Here is a 21056-nt window from a genome sequence, read left to right as displayed (position 1 = left end):
TTGGCGAATAATTAAAGTTCCAGCAGATGGCGTTGTTAAGTAACGAAGTCAATGAGTGTTTGTTTTGAGGTTAGACTAATTGTTTATATTGTTTTGTGTCTTCTTAATGCACAACACGTGCATTAAGAAGACAAAAAACACTTAAAAATGCCTAAACGATCTTGGAAACTTCACGAAGTTAAACCGAGCAAAGCTCGGTCATCCAGGTACTGTATTAAAATACAAGATCGGTAAGCCTGAGGATGTATGTATGTACGCAGCATGACATTATTCTTTGGTGCTGCATGAGCAACACATTTTTACAAAAATAGAGACCAGTAACACGTTTATAGGGTTATTTTAAAATAAGAAATACAAAAATTTTATGAATTTATCTCTTATCCTTCCAACCTCATCCTGTTAGGATTGCCAGAATTAAATTATTTCTTCAAGTTTACTCTGTGTAAGACTAAGTGAGTGATTCTAATTGATACTATGATACTATTGTCTTACCATCCGGTTCTTCGTCAGTTCTATATTCTTGAAATACAACAAAATCCTGATTAGGGATTTTAGAGGCGACGTACATATCCTCGGGATCCACTGGCACTAAATCAGCTTGTCTTTGCTGCACGTAATTTAGGCATTCCACCCTGCAACAATTATATTTTTACCACTTAAATAAGCATTTCTAGCTATGTGGATTATAGTGAATTAACGGCTATTGAAATATTTATTGTAGGAATTATAGGCGCCCTATCGTTATGCGATGTTTTTTTTATATAAAATTGACGTACGTTAGACACATTTTTATCCTAGGTAGAATTGATATGAAATATTTCAAATCGATATTCTTAAAAATTATAGTATTTTTCAAGATTTAAGACCATCGGATCTCATTAAGACATGACAATCGAAATACAACGTATTTACCCAAGAAATACTTGAAAGGAGAAATAAAATATTTTCTTCAGTAGGTAACCTACGTTCGCTACAAATCTTCAAGAAAAGATCTAATTCTCGTGGATTAATGATCTAGCCTCAGTAAAGCCCCTGAGGACAGATTGGAAGATAGAGTGAGATTTATATGTAATTCAAGAGATCTACGATTGTTTACTATTGGAGTCTAGACACGTTCAGGCTGGTGCTTAAATACATCTGGGATTTTGTATAGGTGATGAATGGGAAATTAAAACAAATGTTATTCACATAAATGTACTAATTTAAGGTGTACGAGGGCGTGATTTTACGTTTCTTTGTTTTTTTACTATTTGTTTGTTTTTCATGTTTTGGCCCTCATATTTGGGTAAGTATATGTATAAAGTGTAAAGACCCACATTGTTCATATCATTTCCCTTCACTTAATTGTAATTGAGTTTTAATTGCTCTCATGTAATCTGTGATTGCTCTATAGCTATGACACATGGTTGCTTTTAATGCGATTTTTGATGTATACATCAACAATCATCAATCAAACAAACAAACATCAATCAACTTATATATAAGTTAAATCATCAGAAATCAATCGGAGAGATCGTTCCGTTTCGAATTATTAATCATAATATAGGTAAGCACTATGTTTTGTGTTTATGTTTGGTTTGACCGTGAAAATAAAATTTCACTATTTGTTTTATAAAGTAAACTCTATTATATCCGACAAAATGTATATTGGTATAACCGCTAAAAAGTAAATATTATACATATCATCATTGAACAGGAAAACACATCTCAATAAAAACTCATTATTCTTATTTAGCTCAAATAACGTGGCGTTCTCAGAGGAATCATAAAATAAATCTTCATAGTGATACAGAACAGAACTCGTAAAATTCAAGAACTGCATTTGATGTTGTTCCACAAAGCTTAAGAAAATTGTGTTACCATAACGTTCTATTTCTTTTGAGATTGGATAAATATAGAGTGTTGTAAGTTCAATATTTCATCATTGCATTCGAGACATTGTTTAAATTATTGTTAACAGCAATGTTAATCCTATCATGGCTTTTGATTGTCGAATCCATTACTGGTTAAGTAAATAATAATAAAATTATAATCAAAATATCCTTAACAGGCCCGATCCATTCATTTCAAAATAATTAAGGGACTCGATAGAAACACTGTTTAAATAGATAGTGTCAAGATAAGCAATGCTTTCAAAGAAAATGATTAAACTCGGTAACCGTCGTGTTATTTAACGTAGGTATAATAAGAAAATTGTCCACGAACAAGCCATAGGTACTACTTTCGTTGGTTATTTCAATTGATCACTTTAGATAACAAGCCACATCACCAACTAATATCATATGATTCGACGAAATTGCTTCGAGACAATTGAATCCCCTTTTAGGAAAAGGTCGTGTGGGTGAATTTTGTCACGGTAATGGTAAATATATTGTGTATTAGCACAAAATAGAGGCATTCGAAAATATTATTGACTCGTCAACGAATCATTTAGAGCTGTATTATTATACAAAGTATCTAAAATGATCAGATGTATTTTATAATATATTTCGTTTTTAGTTATCTTCCAAAACTTAAGTGCGAATTTATTTAATGTGTATAAATAATAATGTATTATGATGATAATGTGTATATTTATATTTATCTATATTTGTATTTATAAACATTCCGATTTACGATATTATTATCGTACTTAGTATATAATATAGGCTTATTAAACTCTTGGCATTCTATATCAAGTTTTGCTAACGACCAACTATAAAAAGGAGGATTTGCTTCCTTTGTCCTAATAGGTGTTAATATATATACATAATAAGTGTATATGTAGACCGCTATAACTTCGCTTATAAATGTTTTAATTTATTCACATTATCCACTCATGTCTCTAGCTATAAAGTCGGAATGAAATTAAAATATGTACCTTCTTACTAGCCTCAAAAGAATAATAAGAATTTGCAATCAGTACACGTTGCGGATAAATATAAAATAATGAATTCTTCGTATTTTTTCCTGTTCGAGCCAACGTGGGTAGCATTGTATAGACTAAGTATAATCGAAACTATGATTTGCGTTTCAAGGAATAGGTAAAGTTACGCGTTTGCCGTGCAAATTTTATTTCAATATATTATAGGTTTCATTACTATGTTTAAAATTATAACATTTTATTCAGCGCCTATTATGCTTCTTGTAAACATTTCCCAAATAAAAAAAGGCAAAACATTGATAATTCGACATTTGTTTTTTATGCATATGTACCTTATATTACTCTGACGCTTTGATAGCGTAATTTAATTAAGCCGGGACAACTCTTTCGGGACGTTTCTCGACCTCTAAACGTAGGATTTAGTGCGGACTGGGGCCCGTGTAGGTATTCTATGAGTTGAAATAAACTTTAATAACGACCTCACACAGATAGACACATACTTTATTTGTCACACAATGTTTGATTACGTAACCAAAAAGTAAGCTTAGACATTTTTTAGTTCAAGTAGATTTTTCTATCATCATTGAGCGCTTCTAAATAAGCAAAAGCAGTTTTTCCAAAGAAAGTATCATCAAAAACCATGCCCATCTAATAAATTGAATGCAAAGTAATACTGTTTTTGTCTTACCTATCTCTTGCTGGAATACATTCTAACAAAGCTTTGCTCTTCGTGGGGATTTCTAGCATCTCTTCACATGATTTTAAATGCTGCGCCGGCACACATATCTTATCTAAAATCCATTGAGAAACACATTTACACAATAACTTATACACTATTTTCGAAACGTTAATAAGCATTTAATATAACAGCTAATAAACGCCATATTATATTTACAGCTACGCTGATACTATAATAAATTACATTTCTACTACTTTTTTTTGTTTTGTTTAATGCTTTGGTGAAAAGATTTTGTTTTCAAATATTTTCTCTCGTGATAAACGTTCAAAAAAATTTGTTACCAAAATCCGTCATAAAAATTTACACAACAATTCGAAATTCAAAAACGGATTTTTTTTAATAAGTTTGTCACCATATAATACAGCTTTTACGCACTTTCAGCCAGTTACAATAAAAAATATTAAAGTAAAGAACCGTACATGCGGATTTACAGTTGACATTTAGAGAGGTCAAGGCTAACAAAAATAATATACTCGTATATTTCAAAGTCATGGTCAAGCAGTTGACCATGCGCGGATGTAAACACGACTGGACGATGCTTCGTCGTGTTCTTTTATATATTCATGTGCTATCAACATTATTATTCTTCTTTTTGCAATCTCAGTGTAGATAAAACAATAATTAATGTTGTTTTATGAGAAAAATGTTTCAATAATTAAGTTATAAAATAATCAAAAACATATTATAGTAGTTACAAACCTATTTGTAATGATAATGTACTATAAAAAATAAGAAAAAGATACAATATCCCTTTTTCAGATTTTAAGTTAGATTTTTTTTGGGTTGTAATTTAATTGTAATGGATATGTTAAATATTTCATTATTATCACAGCTTAGACAATATTCTATTCGTGGTTAATGTAAAATTACGTCTAGTTTGGTCAAACTAGTTTGACTCTGTATTTTGTTTGCATAAGTATGTAACTACTTTGCAGGAATTCATATTAAGGATGAATAAATTTTTTATCCATTGCACATTAAGAACATGCGATTTAATAACAATGCAAAGAGTGTTCACCCGCGCATTTTATTTAATACATTCTTTACATTTTTGCATTGTACTTTGCTAATATTATTTTTCATTCAAACAGATAAGATAATATACAATTTAATTTCATTTAACATTGTAAAGAACGATTTTTATTTTTAAATTAAATATGTGTTGTCATGGCAACGAAAAAAAAAATATAGACCGCCATTTTGAATTTTAGAATGGCGCGTATTAATGCGAATCAAATTACAATGAACAAATGTAAAAAATGCTGTTATTAGATTTAAATCGAAAATCGAATAGACTGTCATAAATTTTTAACAGGAATGGATTGGATACATTGCAACAATTGTTTTGTTCAATTGGAACCTGGGATAACTTTACATCTAACATCATGTGGTCACATGTTTTGCAACAATTGTTTGAACAATGGTGAATTTCGTTTATTTTAATACAGGTGTTAAATTTTGTGTTTTGCATCGTGGATTAAATAATTGTAATCATATATTTTTACAACAGGCTCAAAAGAAAATACTTGTTTAGTATGCAGGGCACCATGCTCTATGATGAAATTGGTACCTGACGTGAGTAAAACCACAAAATTTTAGTAATGAATCCAGGCAAAATATATTCAAAATCAATCCGCATCTCTATTTATAGATGAACCCAGATATTCAAGACTATTTTACAGACCCTGAAGAAATAATAAAAAAGAGTTGTGAAGTTATACAATTTCAACGACAGCACAGACGTAGACTTCTATCGTATTTATTACAGTCGGTAAGCCAACCATAACAACCGACTTGTTTTGAAATTGATTAAAATTAATTAAATTGCGATGAAAGTTTCAAGTAAGTACCTACATACCACAGAGTTTGAAAACGCATAAATTGTTAGGTATATAAGTTACTAAAAACGTTATTTTGAAGTTAAAATTAATGCTATGGTTACTTTTTACACTATTTTTATAGTATTCACGTACAAATGTATAGTGATATAACAAACAACTCAGAATTTACCAATTCAAACCCTTTCCCCGTAGTCGGCTAGTAAAATATCACCCACATTTGAGGCGCCCAAATTAATTCCTTTTAGGGTCAAAGGTACACAAATAGTTATTAGTATCAAAGGTTATTTATCTTTCACGGTAACAGAACGACACTTACCGCAAGCTTTTAGAGCGCCTCAGAACTCGTGCTCAGAACTTAATTAACTTTACCTAATTAACAGACCCTTTTTGTAAGCGAAATTTCTAACGCCGTTCTAATTTGAGCTGTTTAAAGGAAAATCGGTACAAGCGCTATTTTTGGAACATCAAAGGCGTGTATAGAGAGACTTTATCTTTAAAATTTCTTTTTGTTATTATACATGTATGAAAACGATATAATAATGAGTAGGGAATCGCGTTTTTTCATCTATACAAATATTATAAAGCTGAAGAGTTTGTTTGTTTGTTTTTTTGAACGCATTAATCTCAGGAACTACTGGTCCGATTTGAAAAATTCTTTCAGTATTAGATTGCCCATTTTTTGAGGAAGGCTATAAGCTATATATACCACGAGCGAAGCCGGGGCGGACCGCTAGTTACTAATAAAATAACGAATGATGCTTGTATATGAACATTGAATAGGTACTACTTATATATAAAACTCTCGTGTTACAATGTTAGTTACCATACTCCTCGCAAACGGTTGGACCGACTCTCATGAAATTTAATATCCATATTGAGTAAATGAAAATCGACTAACATCTAATTTTCATACCACTGAATGATAAAATTAAGGCAAAATATCGTTTGCCGGGTCAACTAGTGTATATATTTCTTTACTTTGTGACAAATAAAGACAATTAAATTTTCGTCCAACGATGACTCCAATGTAAATGATAACTCGAAAACATAGAGTACAAGTAAACCATAAAGCATTCCACAGACAAAGAAATTTTACGCAGCTCGTAATGAACTGAAGCGTGTGACAGAACTGTGCCAGAAACAACATAAACAACTGAAGGAATACCAGAAGATTATAAAAAAATTACAAAGCCAACTCGAGAGCCAGTCTAGTAAATAATTTCGCTTTGATATAATTATAATAGGGAATTATGTTTTTGTAAGCAGGTCATGATTGTTGTTTATTTTTACTTGATGTTTTCGTTGGTATCAGAGAGAGGATGAAGTGTTTCCGACTGCTTACAATAACAGAACTTTATATTTTATTGCTCTAATTTAAACAAACACTTTTCTTTTTATTGTTGATTACAGAATAAAGTGCGGAATTTAAAATATTATAGTAAGAAAATTTATCTTTAGAACTCGCAAGACGCAACGTTTTAATGTCTTATTTTTTTTCATTATTTACCTTTGCTCTAAATAAACAATTTTCATTACTATTTATATGATATATTAATAAAAGCGTTAAATCAGCTTTAGTGTTACTTATAACTTATGAAATTCTGTATAGATATTTATCCCTACTATGATATTATAAATGTGAAAGTAACTTTGTCTGTCTGTTTCTTCTTCACGCCTCAACCTCTGAACCGATTTGGATGAAATTTGGTACGAGGATAGTTTAAGGACACTGGACAGTTTTATCCCGGAAATTTCCCACGTCGAGGGATCTATACGGGTAAAACCCCGTTACCAATTCTCTTTTCCTTTGATTAAGCGGGAGTAGCCGCGGAAGGCTGTATAAATATAAAAAAAAAACAGTTTTTATTATACCTCATGTTTGTGTGTTTTAGAGTTTCAAAAAGTATATAAATACAATGACTAGCCAAATACATAATATCTCCTTCTAAATCACCTACCGATTAGTATTTCTTTGTGTTTGAATTTACGTGAATTTGATACATTTAAAAATTAAACACATATTAACGAATTTTAAACGCAATTTATTAAATGTAATATTTAAATCCATTACCCTAGTTTAATAATATATTGAAAAATCACGTTTAAAATCCGTTAAAAATCTTTAATTTCTATATCTGCCGTTTAAATAAACTTCTATCACCTTCACATTTTAAGATAATTTATTCCTATTAGAGCAAACATCCCCGTTCAGTGTCCCAATATCACCAGGCAGTAATCTCTCTCCCGGTTTCATTCAAGCCACGCCCACTTACAAGCGGCCCGCGAAAAGCACTCCTTACAGCGTAAGTGGGATCAATTCTTTATATTCTTATGGAAAATCCCTTTATAATGTGGAAGGAAAATATATGTTTGATATATTCATTTTCTTTGATATTTTATTTCGTTACGTTTGCGTCGCATTAAGGCAAATATCAAAGCGAAATGGAATTTATTCAATTTTTCTTTTTGAAAACATAAATATAGAGTGGAATCACGAAGTGTGCAGGATCGCTTCATTATCCTGTTCGCATCAAAACAACTCAATTGACTTTTTTACATTTAACTATATCGAAGATAGGCAGTTTATTTCTTTTATGCGATTAAGGGGATTGAAATCAAAAAAAATTGCCGAAAAAACTTCTGGACCAATTATAAAATTCTTCCACTGATGGACATATACGGGTGAAGTCGGGGTGGACCGCTAGTTATAAAAAATAACTAGCCTTGCTATTTTTACCACAGATACCTATAAACTACATTCGAGTTCAGGTCTCAATAGCATCTTTAGCATATACCCAATATAAAACTATTCTGATCTTATTGGCGACATGATTTATTTAGTGCTTAGAATACTGTAACCTACAGAGAAAATAGGCAAAATTTATGTCAGCACTACATGTAAGAGGATATCAGAGTTATCTCGTAAAAATTAACTATTAAGTAAGAAACTCGTAAAAATTAAATGATCTTTAATTATTTTACATATTTCAAGTTTTATATTATTGTAATAAGCGAATTTGGTACAGCAGTTCACACATGATGCTGTACCAAACGGAAAAGGGATTCTTTTTTTATATACAAGTAGATCACTCTATTGTTATTCATTAAATTATACGAGGAAAAATATATAGGGTAATATACTAGAATTAAGCTATTATTATCAAGAAATATACATTTATCACTATCTTTTTGTATTAGGGTATTCCCTGAAAAACGATAATATTTATATATTTAATAGAAGTTAATTCGATAGCAACCGTATCAGTCGACTCTAGTGACCCCTACTCGGATAAGCAAACAGCGGTCCAGTAATTTTAGCTCCCAGAGTCAGGTAAGTTGTTGAATACACTCATTTAGATATTTAATTGTTATATTTATATAGATCTGTTTGTTGTTAATGAGTTTGCTAATAAATACATGTGTTCTTTTCTACGTAATATGCTTTATAGTATTTGAGAATTTAAGATGTTTACGGAAGGACTGGATAATATATGAGTGTTATTTACGTTTTTATCTATTAATTTTTACAAGTAAAATATGTAATAAAATTAAAAAGAAAAACATGTTTGTGTTCTCATTAAATTTGTGCTGACTGTGCTCTCATTAAATTTGGCGAGACAAGTGGTATTACCGCAAATTAAGTAACAAATATTAAATAATTCATCTTACGATTAAAGTTATTTATACATAGGCCATAATTATATAAGGTTATTTTATCGTTTTATATTCATTACTGCCTTCAATTTAAAATAGACCACAGGGGAGATATTAGCTTTAAATAAAAAATTAAAACAGTCGTCTAAATCATTACACTCAGTGGTAAATTTTTGAGGTAGCAAACCCCAAGACTCCTTTATTGAAGTCGATTGATCAAATTCTTTATCATCTATTTATTATTATCTAATATATTATTATCTAATCAATTTCAAATCCCTCCTAGAACCATGTCATTCCGTTATTTAGACATAATATTAAACAATAATATTGTATTCTACACACCGATATATATTCTCTTCCAGAGGTCCACCACATCTAATAAGATATCGTCCACTGTGTGCACACCACCAACCCCCGAGTCGGTCGGGTACAGCCACTTTTTAAAGAATCTTTAACGGTATTATATGTGCAGGACAAAAACGCAATGCGAATTATAATTTGGGCTATATATGTTTAATTTTTAAAGATTACAGTTTCATTGTATTTCATGAATTTCCTATATATGGATATGGCTAGGTTATTCTTTAGAAGAAACGATTTACGACTTATAAACAAAAACATTATAAAAAATTAATGTTTTTTATACCCAAACTTTAAAAGGAAATATATTTCATACTTCCAGTGAAATGCCAAAAAGCTTGATGGCTCTTAAATTATTGACTTTCATTTTAATAATTGACTAGAGACACCTTTCAACTGCTTCCATATTTCATTGGACAGCTCTTTACTTACTGTGAAGCTGTTAAAATTGCTATAAATATTTATTAACTCAAATATGGGTGTACAATGTGTACTCGGTGGTGCATTATTTATCCATGTTTGACTGGATGTTGTCGAAATTTCTGAGCTATTATTTTTTATCGTAGGTAGGTTAAAATAAATAAATAAATATTAGGTACATTCATTTAAAATTCTTACAGAAATATCTAGTGAATATATTTCTCCGCTTGACGGAACCGCTTGCTATTTCTTTAATTCAAATATTTAAATAATTTAGTAACATTTAAAATATGAAAGTTACGGTATATAATTTCAATAAGTGAGATTTCTTCCATTTTATAACATGCTTACTACATTTTTCAACAGAAAAAAAAGATAACTATAAGATAGTAATAATGACCGCCTCCTTGGTACAGTGGTTAACGCGTGAGCGTAGAACCGAGGGGTCCTGGGTTCAATTCCCGGTGGGGACGCACAAAAAAAAATGTCTCGGTCTGGCAGGACACAGAAGGCTGATCACCTACTTGTCCCTAAAGAAAATCGATCAGTGAAACAGATGTACATCATCTGCCCCATACCCCACTAGGGGACACGGGACTTCACATAAGATAGTAATAATTTTTCGTTCCTAAAATAGTTTACTAAAAGTATTCAATAAAACTGCAATAATTACAAGCTGCGCATACCATCCGTTAATATTTTAATATGTTATTTTAAGATGCATTTTAACTCAAGGCAACGAGTCCGGTTATTCATCCAACAGTCCTTGGACGAAATCGCCGAGTATTTTGTGAAGCAATGGCGGTGCAAATTTGCGTTTAAACAAGAAGTTTTCATTATTTAGTTTTATGTGCATGTTCTTGTGTTAATAAATATTAATTCATTGCTATCGTTGTATTATTTCCCTGCTATTTTTGTCTGTCTGTTTGTCAATCTTTTTATAAAAGTCGATACTATTAACATTAAAATATAGATTGGAAATTTATTCGCAACTTTGTTTAACACAAATGCATTGCTTAATACATATGCCATGAATTATTAATTACCTACTATGACTTGTTATGGTTTGTTTTTAATTCTGGAATTTCATTTGGGCACAGGCATTATATAAATATATAAATTAGAAGAATATAAAGTTAACAGATTTATAACGTAAATTATCTCCGTATATAAAATAACTTTTGTTGGTATCGTTGAATAATTATGTTAAACAGAATTATCTAAGACTAGACAAAATTAGTCGAACATAAAAAGCTGCTAAAAAATAAAGGTCTATGATTATAAAACCACCGAACTTCGATGTTTAATCTGTTTTATCTTGGTATACTTTAAAACTTAGGTGGTGTAGGAAGGAAGTATAAATAATTCTACAAACACAAATAGAAAACATATTTATATATTTTTAGAGTAAATCCATTTAAAACATGAAAAGCAATCATTTATTCGTGTAAAGTGTAGTAAGCAGAGCAATTCTCAGTGTATTGGCAATATTCCTTTGTTCTGTTGATAGCCACCGCTGGCTTCTTGGTGACCATGCACAGCTTGAGCACCAAGGTTATTGAATTTCTCCAGTAACTCTGCACCTCCCTTGTAACCCTTCTGTAGAAATTCTCCCTGTAATTGAAATAGGTATATGAGGTTGATATAAATATAATTAATAAAGTAATTTATAAATTACAGATTTTAATTCATAATATTTTTATGTTGTTCAATATTGTTTATATGTTGAAAAAGCGAAATAATTTTATATGTACAAAATTGAATATGAAGGCTTCAAATCTATGAAACAATAAATCCTTTATTACAATACAATGCGTTGGATAGCACGAGATTCCTAAGACCCATTTATTCTATAAAAAAATGTCCCACTTTAATAAAGTAAAGTGCTTTACATTACTCAGATTCCCTCAAAGAGATTATGAATAAAAAAGATAAGCTGCAATTCCCGTGTCACTTTTTACTTGAAATGTAAAAGAAAGTCTAAGATGCAGCGGCGCATTGTGTTTAACAAAGAATATTCAATAGCGTATACAAAATGCTTTTTCTATTTCCTATTATATACTTCGGTTCGCAATTTAAGTACAGTTTCACCGTATAAATAAAAACCGCAAATGTAACACTTTTATGTGGCGTACGTCCTTCGTAATACAATACCCTGAGATGAGGTTAAGGACTTGTTAAGAAGAGATTTAAAATCTTTATGTCTCGTATGATTACTAGGTCTATTTTATAATTTTGCCAGGGAAAAAATTCTGAATCATTTAGCATAAAAATATATATATATATATATATATATATATATATATATATATATATATATATACATATATACTTTCTGTTTATGCTTGTCGAGGTGTGTAATGTTTATACAGGAATGTAAATAAATCGTGTCCAAAAATTGTTAAAAGTAAACGTGGTTAATTAAATTTTACCTGACTTCTATCACGACAGCTTAAATAGATTAAAACCTATAAGTAGCAATTAAATTATGGAAAACAACCCTTATATCCATGACACGTAGTTCATTAATATTAAAAAGTTTTTTACACTCTAATACGACAATACTTTCCCTACAATTGAATAAAAAAGATCAAAACCAATCAATTATTCAACATAGATACACAATTTTTTCTACGTAATATATTAGTTCAAATATTAACTAATAACACGGGGCAAATGTTGGTAAAAATATTTGAATATAATTCTTCGTAGTAACCAGTTATAACTGGAAATTATAAATAAAAGTTTTATTACCTTATTCGCCTTAGCGTCATCGATCTTTTCTTCTGAGAAGTGATGTCCTTCCTTGCCTTGAGCATTGGCATCGAGAATCTTTTCTTCGTGAGCACCTTTGAAGCCTTGTTGGGAGTTCTCGCCGAACGAACCAGCGTTCTGTCCAGCTACCTTGTGATCAGCCTCATCGTGGGCCTCATCATAGAAGCTCTCAGACTTTTCTTCTTCGTTTTTGCTACTCGACGATTTAAAACCTTTGCTCACGTGACCCTTTTTATGGCTTTTTGCCTTTTTAATTTGTTCTTCGTTTGCTCCTGTTAAAACAAAAGGTATTTAGAAAATGCTTCTATATTATGTAGACATCAATGAAGTGTTATTTTTCTATTAGGTATGCCATAAAAAACAATTAATAAATATAAAATTTAATTATGACGTACCTTGTTTATTAACTTTCTGTCCACCTTCATAAAACTTTTCATCTCCAGCAGCTTTCTTTTTTGCTTCTTCATCCTTAAAGAAGCTTGATTCCCCCTTTTCAGCCTTAGCTGCTGCGGCACCTTGCTGGAATCCTTCTTGTCCATGCTTTACTTCTTCTTCGGCTTTCTTTTCTAACTTTTCTACGTTATGATCGGCACCTTTCTTCTGAGCAGCGTCATAGGCATTTTTATCTACATATCCACCTTGTACTTGTGAGCCTAAAACTGGGTGGTAGAGCAATCCATTTCCGAGACCAATTCCACCAACACCAATTCCTCCAAGGCCTGGGTGAATCAATCCATTGGCTACTCCAATTCCGTTTCCAATTCCAGCTCCGTTCACTCCACCAAGCCCGACAGCACCAACACCACCCAATCCGATCCCATTACCGATTCCACCAATGCCCAAACCACCAACGCCTCCGAGTCCTCCCAAACCGATTCCTAATCCTTGTCCAAGTCCTAGTCCACCTAAGCCTCCAATACCAATTCCTTGACCATAACCAACACCAGATACTGCGTTGTGAATTGTTGATGCTGCTTCTTTTAAATTTTCAGGATAATCTTCACTTTCTTCAACTTCGTATGAGCTTGACAAAGGCATTCCACTTCTGGCGTCCACTAACATAGAATCTAATTTCTCCTTTACATAATCGTATGGTGTTTTTTCTTCTGCTAGTTCTATTTTAACAGCCTGGGTCACAATTACTAAAAGAAGAGATGTAATAAAAAATGCTGAGGACATCTTATTGATTGCGTCGTTATTAACGTGACACTACTGATGTCATTTCGTAAAGGCAGTGATTATTTATAGTGATGTTAAATTTGGTGGAACGAAACCGTTTTATTGTTGGCGTGATAGTTTTCATGCGACCGTTCGGGTCTTGGTGGTTTCCTTCCTGTGTTATTGTCTTAACTAATCTTAATGAGAACGTTACTGTTAAAATACAATGACTTAGTTTCGACCTTGCTTTCCAGTTCATTGGAGGTGGCAGTGGGCCGATTTACGCAACGTAAACTTTTACGTTTTCTCGAATGTCTGTATGAAATTTTACCGTTGCTATTAGCGTATCGGTTGTAATGTGTATTATATTTAGAAATAGTCTGCATATATTTATTTTGAAATAGTAACAGTTTTAAGAGTTAGGATATCCATTTTCTCGAGATAGTGCATGGTAAGTCCACATTAATATATTGCTGTTCAAATCACTGTTTTTGAAATATTTTTTTTTGTACTGTTAAAACTCTTTTCATTTCATTCTATTAATTAATTGGTATAATACATGAAAAATTTTAATTATCAGTGCATTTACTCGTGATGCCAAACGGTTTTAATTAATTTGCTTACCTAAACAATAATCCTAGGAACGTATTTTTTAAAGAATTATTGAATAAACTTTTTGTAATACAAAGACCTTATGACTGCTTTATTGTTATATTATATTCTTGTTAAAGTGGTATCAAATTATGACCTTAAAAAACCGATTTCACGTGAATTTTTACGGTTGAATATATGTCGAGGGCTTAGTTAAGGTTACAGAACTGTCTGTGTCACTGAGTTGCTGTAATTAGTCGAAATGATAATTAATTATGCGACAATAATAGATGTAATCGAAATTTCAGTTAGAAAAAAGGGGTTTCCAACCAAGAGCGTATGAGTATCTAAGAGTATATGTAATTTATATAAGTGTTTTTGTCATAATGATACATTATATTGAACAAAAACAACTACTGATTAAATCAAACACTTCATTTCATATTTTTCGAACTTTTCTCATTTAATACTTCACGCGAGCAGGAAAAAGGATAACACGGCATATTTCATTAACATTATAAGCATTTAATATGAGTTAATGACCCACTTATAGCCCGCAGGGATTAATAAGTAAACCTAAAAATATACCCCGAGGTTTCTCCGTATAATTAGATAGTAAAATATTAAACAACAATAACGAGAATACGGAGCAACAGAGTTTTAAATTCTTTATAAGCTCGCGCCTGCTGCAAAATACACGGCAAAGAGTTACTTACACAATAAGTAATTTATTCAAACAGGCGCTGCTTATTAAACAATAATATTTTATGTGCCCCCGTTAATTGCGGAAATTGTTTCATTCTCTCCTTTTTATAAAGAGCGAATAAGTTACGAAATTGAAATATTTTTATATTCTATACTTACTGATTCATGAAAAATATTTATAATGTTTATTTTGTATTCAATATTTTTGAATAGGTTCCTACTTGAAATAGTAAATATTTTCACTTCTCTTTATCTAGGTAGGATGCATGTTTTCCAATTTTGCGAGTAGCTCTTACTAAGATTCGTTTTTATTTTAACCTGGATTAAAGACTGCCTCAAGTCGTCTTTGTAGAAATGGGGTGGTTTGAAAAGAGTTCAACTCTTTCAACTATGTTATTTCTTGCAGGATAAGCCTTAAGTATTTTTCATGTTGAACTTTACGTTTATCTAAAATGAAAATGAATGAATTATTGAAGGAAGTTCAAATAATACATGTTTCTATGTATGAGACTTAATATTAATAATTACAGTTACGATCGCATTACTTATTGCAAATCATAAATGCAAATAATAATTTAAATGAATCGGTCACTAGTATAAACAACTTTTATTAACTAACATAAAAATACTCGCATGCTACAAAACTAGTAGGAAATATACATAAAGTAACCTTTTTGGTACATTCATCATAAAATTATTACTTTCTATCCATTTGTATTGTATAAGAAGTTGCCAAAAATAGTAACGATAAAACTACTTTCTCTGTTTTATTAACAATTGTTAAGCAGACCATACACTAGCGGTAAACCTTTCTTTCATCGATAGAAATAAAATCAATTTAAATAAAACCAAAACCTTAGATTGATAATCTTACTTTAAACGTTGGATGAATGATCATCTTTACGATTTCATTTGATTTCAGCGATGTAATCAAAATTCTTTATTTATTTATTGACCCATATAAATAAGAATCGTATATAAAAGCCCTAAAGAGATAGACAAAGGTTTTTCAATGCATTCTCTTGTTTTGTTTAAAATGCCTCGGCGTTTTGCATAAAAGTGGGTTTTGAAACCATTCTCATTGTCGGCCAATACTAAGATTAGTTATGACTAGATAGAAATCACGACGTTTTTTTCAGAAAGTTGAAGTATTTACTTTTTGCTCTTTAGCAAAATGTAAGATGATTGTTAGACAGCAGGAAGTACTTATTTGTTAATTGGCTTAGAATTACATGCTATTAGGTTCATCTTACATAGAGTATTCATGTTGCAAGTAAAAGAAAAAATGATCCAAGGACAATACTAACTCGTCCCCTATTATATTAAGATTCGTAGAATATATTATGCTTGATGATGTAGACACATCACAATCAACAAATATAATTGATTCTTATGTCTTGGACTGATGTCAAATTAAATTCTATAGCTGTACATACTCTAATTAATTCCTTAATGATATCCGTTAAAGCAATTCAAAACCTACGAATATATTATTATATCATACATATAATTATAAAGGCAGCTATGCTTTATAACTAAACGCGTTGTTGAGGTATTAGAGGAACGCCGAGCGTCAGCCTGAATTCCCACGTCGAGCGAGCACGATTATCATAAATTTACACAAAATTATCCATTTAACTTTATAGCGATTAGGTATATAGTGCTGTTGGCATATTAACATAATCATAACTATCGACATTAATTAAGCGAGCCTTAAGGAAAGTGTATGTTTTTTAACTTTATAGATGGATGCGAACCATTGTTAAGTCGTCATGAGATTAATGAAGTGGTATTAAGATTCAGAATTAATTTAAGAGATAGAAACATAAATTGGGTTTTCATACTTAAGGATGACTTTGCAATTTTATATTGAAAATAAATTCATTATTTTAATACGTTCTTACTGTTTCAGAAAGTTCTAAAATCTAAAGTTAGTATAAGTATACTAATGTTAAAGTTAGTATAAGTATACTAACTATATGTGATTTATGAAGATGTGCTCTCACAGGAACTACAGATATTACTTCCCTCCAGGAATTATTGTATGGGACATAATAGAATACGATATGAAGCAGCTACGTGATAAGATTTCTAATAACTTTGTATGAGACAAAGTCGGATCATTAAATTTAAAGTACTGTACTGTGTAGGACTATGTATATACTATTCAGACAATTCAAATTGATTCGAAGACTTGCAATTTTGGTTCTCAGCCGTTATTGCAAAATTTTTGAATTGCTTAATAAGACTAAAATTATTTCAAATAATTCATGTGATGCAAAATTTTCATAAGAAAAATCGAAACCTTTTCTAATACACGTGGGAGAATGTTTTGTATAATGAGGAAATGAACTCTAAGAATATGTAAATCTTTTATGCGATACATTAATATAAAATGTTTAATACTAGACTTCTTAAAGCGTAGATTTCCTAAGAGACCAGTAATGAAAGCCTGCGACGGCGCCTTCTGAAGTAATGAGATTTGCATATTAGAGTTATAAAAGTGAATAAATTTTTTTGAAATATTTCACTGCGGATTATGCAATGTAGTTAAGCGTTGAATCGTAACAGCTTACGCGGTACATTTTACGTGTTTTATTTTTTTAACAACCAAATGATTTTTTGATACTGTGATTACATACAGAGTGACGTTTATTCTTCGGAAATTTATATATATCTATGATACATTAAAAGCTATGGCTAGCTAGCTAAGCTTCTTTGCTCACCTTATATATCGAAAAACGGGCTCTTATTAGAAGACGGAAGCAAAATGAATGAGGCAATTTTTCTTCTTCTCAACAGTTTGTGCCTGTGTTTGATATCTTTGTCAATACTTCTAACTGTTTTACGTCATCCGAATAAATTTTCAGCATCGTTTTATAAAATAAAGTAAATATCAAATTTACCAGAAACTGGTATGTTTCACAAGATTTCTCACTATGTTTTACATATAGGTTATTCCTTCATTAATAATATAGCCCTTATAACCTTTCACTTTCCTCGGTAAATTAATCATCTTACTATGACTTTCATTGCTATCTTAAAAGTAAAATACAGAGTAAAAATTGATCTAGAAAGAAGGTAGATGTTTTTCTTAAACAATTTTAATCAAAAAGTGAAAAGAAAATCGATTACAATATTTAGTTGTATAATTATTACCTTCTAACTTTAAAATGTAAATGCGTCACAATAAGGTATTGTTAAGTGTGATATTGTAATGCAGCGAGAGTTTTTCGTACGAGGGATTAATTATTAGGTGTATTTATTATTAATGAGAATGTATGTATTTCAACCTACTTTTTTAGTAGACTTTGTATTCAATGTAGATTTATTTCAATACATTCATAGTTTTGTGCCCAAAAATACATTGTGTTAGCATAAGCGTAAAACGTAAAACGCCTAAAACACTGACCGATCGTGCTGATATGAAGATAATCACAATGATGTAGTCATCCGCTAAGAATGGATTTTTGCTAAATTCTACCCCCAGGGGGATAAAATAGGTGACGAAAGAAAATACCATAAAAAATATTTAGACCATGCAAGCGAATCAGCGGGCTATATTTTTTTTTTTTTTTTTTATGTCATAGCGGGCAACTGAGCTGGTGGTTCGCCTGATGGTAAGCGATCACCACCGCCCATGAACATTCGCAAAGGTTGGGCCTCTGCGAATGCGCTGCCCGCTTTTTTGGGATAAGGGAAAAGGAATGGATTAACGACTGGAAAGAAGGAATGGACTGGGACGGGTGAGGAAAAGGAAACGCGCCTCCGGCTCCCCCACTCACCGTACGAAACACAGTGGCATGCCACTATTTCACGCCGGTTTTCTGTGGGGGTGTGGTACTTCCCCGGTGCGAGCTGGCCCAATTCGTGCCGAAGCGTGCTCGACTCCCACAATAAAATCAGCGGGCTATAGCTAGTAAAAGATCAAAACACATACATAATAAGGGCATGAAGAATGTTCAACGGATTTTTACAATACGTCATTAAATTAAAAGAAAACTTAAATACCGCACAAACTGTACTCATAAAGTTGCACGTTTTACTGATTTACTAATACCTTCAGATATTAGAGATTGTTTTTGTTTAATAGACGGCTTAAACTACTGTTTAAAGTTTAAGTATTAAACTTAAGCATCAGTAATTAAATAATTTCCATCGTATCCAAGTGCTCGGTCGTGACGTTTATGACCATTTAACCGTTTAAAATCCGCCATTAAATGTCAGAAGCAAACCTCAATTCTGCTGCGACTAAATTAACTATTCAAGTTTAATAGACTCTTCAAGTAGATTAGTGTGCGAAATATAGGTTAATACGCCATATAAATGTACATTGTAGGTATACCCCTATATAAATTACACGTTTCATTGTTCATGATTTGCAATCAATTAGTAGTAATATGACTACTGTATTTTAGTTTGTACGTACAGTTGGTAAGCTGTCGAGCACGCTTCGGCACGAATTAGGCCAGCTCGCAACGGGGAAGAACCACACCCCAGAAGACCTGAAATAGTACCATGCTACTGTGTTTCGGTGACTATTGGGGCCGGAGTCCAATTTCCCTTCCTCACCCTTCTCAGTCCGCGTACTATCAGGCGAATATGAAATATAAATAATTTACCATATAATTTTATATTATATAAAATATTTCGTTTAAAGCATTATTCATAAAAAGTAAAAAAATAAAAGTGGGGGTGAATGATTTTAACTGATTTATTTATAAGATTTAAATTTTCATTACGTATTTGTATTAACCCTTCGAAAAAAGTTTTATTTTATTGCTAAACAAGTTAATGCTCATATTTTCGGAATATGTTTTTATAAATCTGTAATTTGCCAGCTGACAGCATAAAGCATGTAATCGAGGTGGTAGCAGTTCGAACCGCTTCAAGGCACAGATTACAATTACTGGTGATTTATGAAACAGCCAGTCAATTGAACTAAATTGTTAAGTGGCCATCTTCCGTGAAACAAGTTACGAGACATCTGGAGGGAATAAAGTAGCGACGTGTTTGAGTTGTGCAAAAATGTTCGCAAGATTTACGAGGTTTAGACGTGCTTTTCTTCACTTTAGATTACGTTGTTATTAGTCAAGTTTTAGTAATCTGCGCATTAGTCTGTGGTTATGATATATTACTAACAAATATTGTCTATTATAACCTATTTATCTCTGTAGCTATAAGATCGTGTCGAAATTATTAAAGAAATATGGAACTCTTTTTCTAGTACATGATATAAGCACCTAAAAGTTAAGAATGGAAATTAATAAAATGATTTTAAAATCTGTCGTCAGTGTATTTCAATTCTACATCACAACGATGTAGACAAAATTGAATGAAATTATTAACTTCATTTCTATTTAGCAAAGTTAGAGAATATAGGCTTCATAGTGCCTGGAGCGTAATCTTAACAGAGATATCAAACTTCATTTGTATGTAATTTATATCTGATGTTTATTCTCACTATGAATTATTTTATTATTGAATCTGTGCTGATAAGGAGTTGATTTTACGACAATTGAGCACGAGTAACTTTAAAAAATCTCATGTAAAGTATAGTGTAAGGACTATAAGAGCAGTATAGTTGTATTTTTTTAATAATTGTCATTAAAAAAAAAAAGCGCAGACAAGATAATTCTAGAAAAAACAAAGCTTAAACTATCATTCTGTTTTTGCATATGTCAATTTTTATAATTCTACAAAAATACAAGTCCGTCGTAGTAATAACAACAAACGAGGTTCCAAAATGAGTAAATCACTTTCACCGCATCACGGTAAATAAATATATGTTTTGTGTGTTTGTTAGAAAGCGTTAGATTAAGTGTGTTGCTAATTAGTGAAGGCGCGTGAACATGCGCTCGTTGCCATGGCGACCGTACTGTTAAAAGCCTTTGTAATTAATTATTATAGGTTCCATATTAATTAACACAGTCTCGTATTAAGAACA

General features: G+C 31.4%; 3 protein-coding genes across 3 annotated transcripts in view; 1 reads left to right on the top strand and 2 right to left on the bottom strand.

Moving 5' to 3' along the window:
• LOC119834023 (transferrin) overlaps positions 1 to 4153 on the bottom strand; it is an 18083-nt gene extending 13930 nt beyond the window's left edge. The window contains exons 1-3 of the mRNA XM_038358301.1: positions 4022 to 4153; positions 3552 to 3654; positions 493 to 632 (exon numbers count right to left, since the gene is read on the bottom strand). Of these exons, the coding sequence (XP_038214229.1) occupies positions 493 to 632; positions 3552 to 3654; positions 4022 to 4112 (334 nt within the window). The 5' untranslated portion in view covers positions 4113 to 4153. The remainder of the gene's footprint in view (positions 1 to 492; positions 633 to 3551; positions 3655 to 4021) is intronic.
• Positions 4154 to 4919: 766 nt separating this feature from the next.
• LOC119834003 (probable E3 SUMO-protein ligase RNF212) lies at positions 4920 to 10725 on the top strand. Its single transcript, XM_038358271.1, has 8 exons — positions 4920 to 5025; positions 5113 to 5177; positions 5254 to 5373; positions 6525 to 6654; positions 7637 to 7746; positions 8697 to 8774; positions 9463 to 9557; positions 10599 to 10725. The coding sequence occupies exons 1-7, from the start codon at positions 4920 to 4922 to the stop codon at positions 9553 to 9555; spliced, it is 702 nt and encodes a 233-aa protein (XP_038214199.1). The 3' UTR covers positions 9556 to 9557; positions 10599 to 10725.
• Positions 10726 to 11260: 535 nt separating this feature from the next.
• LOC119834113 (keratin, type II cytoskeletal 1-like) lies at positions 11261 to 14001 on the bottom strand. The gene is made up of 3 exons (XM_038358401.1): positions 13051 to 14001; positions 12635 to 12927; positions 11261 to 11494 (listed from the first exon to the last, which is right to left on the bottom strand). The coding sequence occupies exons 1-3, from the start codon at positions 13832 to 13834 to the stop codon at positions 11354 to 11356; spliced, it is 1218 nt and encodes a 405-aa protein (XP_038214329.1). The 5' UTR covers positions 13835 to 14001; the 3' UTR covers positions 11261 to 11353.
• Positions 14002 to 21056: the final 7055 nt, after the last annotated feature.

The sequence above is a fragment of the Zerene cesonia genome, chromosome 18, assembly GCF_012273895.1.
Source record: "Zerene cesonia ecotype Mississippi chromosome 18, Zerene_cesonia_1.1, whole genome shotgun sequence".
In the NCBI taxonomy this organism is placed as follows: domain Eukaryota; kingdom Metazoa; phylum Arthropoda; class Insecta; order Lepidoptera; family Pieridae; genus Zerene; species Zerene cesonia.
The sequence above is the reverse complement of the archived record's forward strand: the minus strand, read 5'-3'. Positions and strand labels throughout refer to the sequence as shown.

Bases quoted from the DNA above. Each gene is read 5' to 3' on its own strand.
- LOC119834113 (XM_038358401.1), bottom strand. From the start codon at position 13,834: ATGTCCTCAGCATTTTTTATTACATCTCTTCTTTTAGTAATTGTGACC. The intron at 12,928-13,050 runs GTACGTCATAAT...TTGTTTTAACAG, and splicing joins ACAGAAAGTTAATAAACAAG to GAGCAAACGAAGAACAAATT. The intron at 11,495-12,634 runs GTAATAAAACTT...TTTCAATTACAG, and splicing joins ATGACGCTAAGGCGAATAAG to GGAGAATTTCTACAGAAGGG.
- LOC119834003 (XM_038358271.1), top strand. From the start codon at position 4,920: ATGGATTGGATACATTGCAACAATTGTTTTGTTCAATTGGAACCTGGG. The intron at 5,026-5,112 runs GTGAATTTCGTT...TTTTTACAACAG, and splicing joins CAACAATTGTTTGAACAATG to GCTCAAAAGAAAATACTTGT. The intron at 8,775-9,462 runs GTAAGTTGTTGA...ATTCTCTTCCAG, and splicing joins ATTTTAGCTCCCAGAGTCAG to AGGTCCACCACATCTAATAA.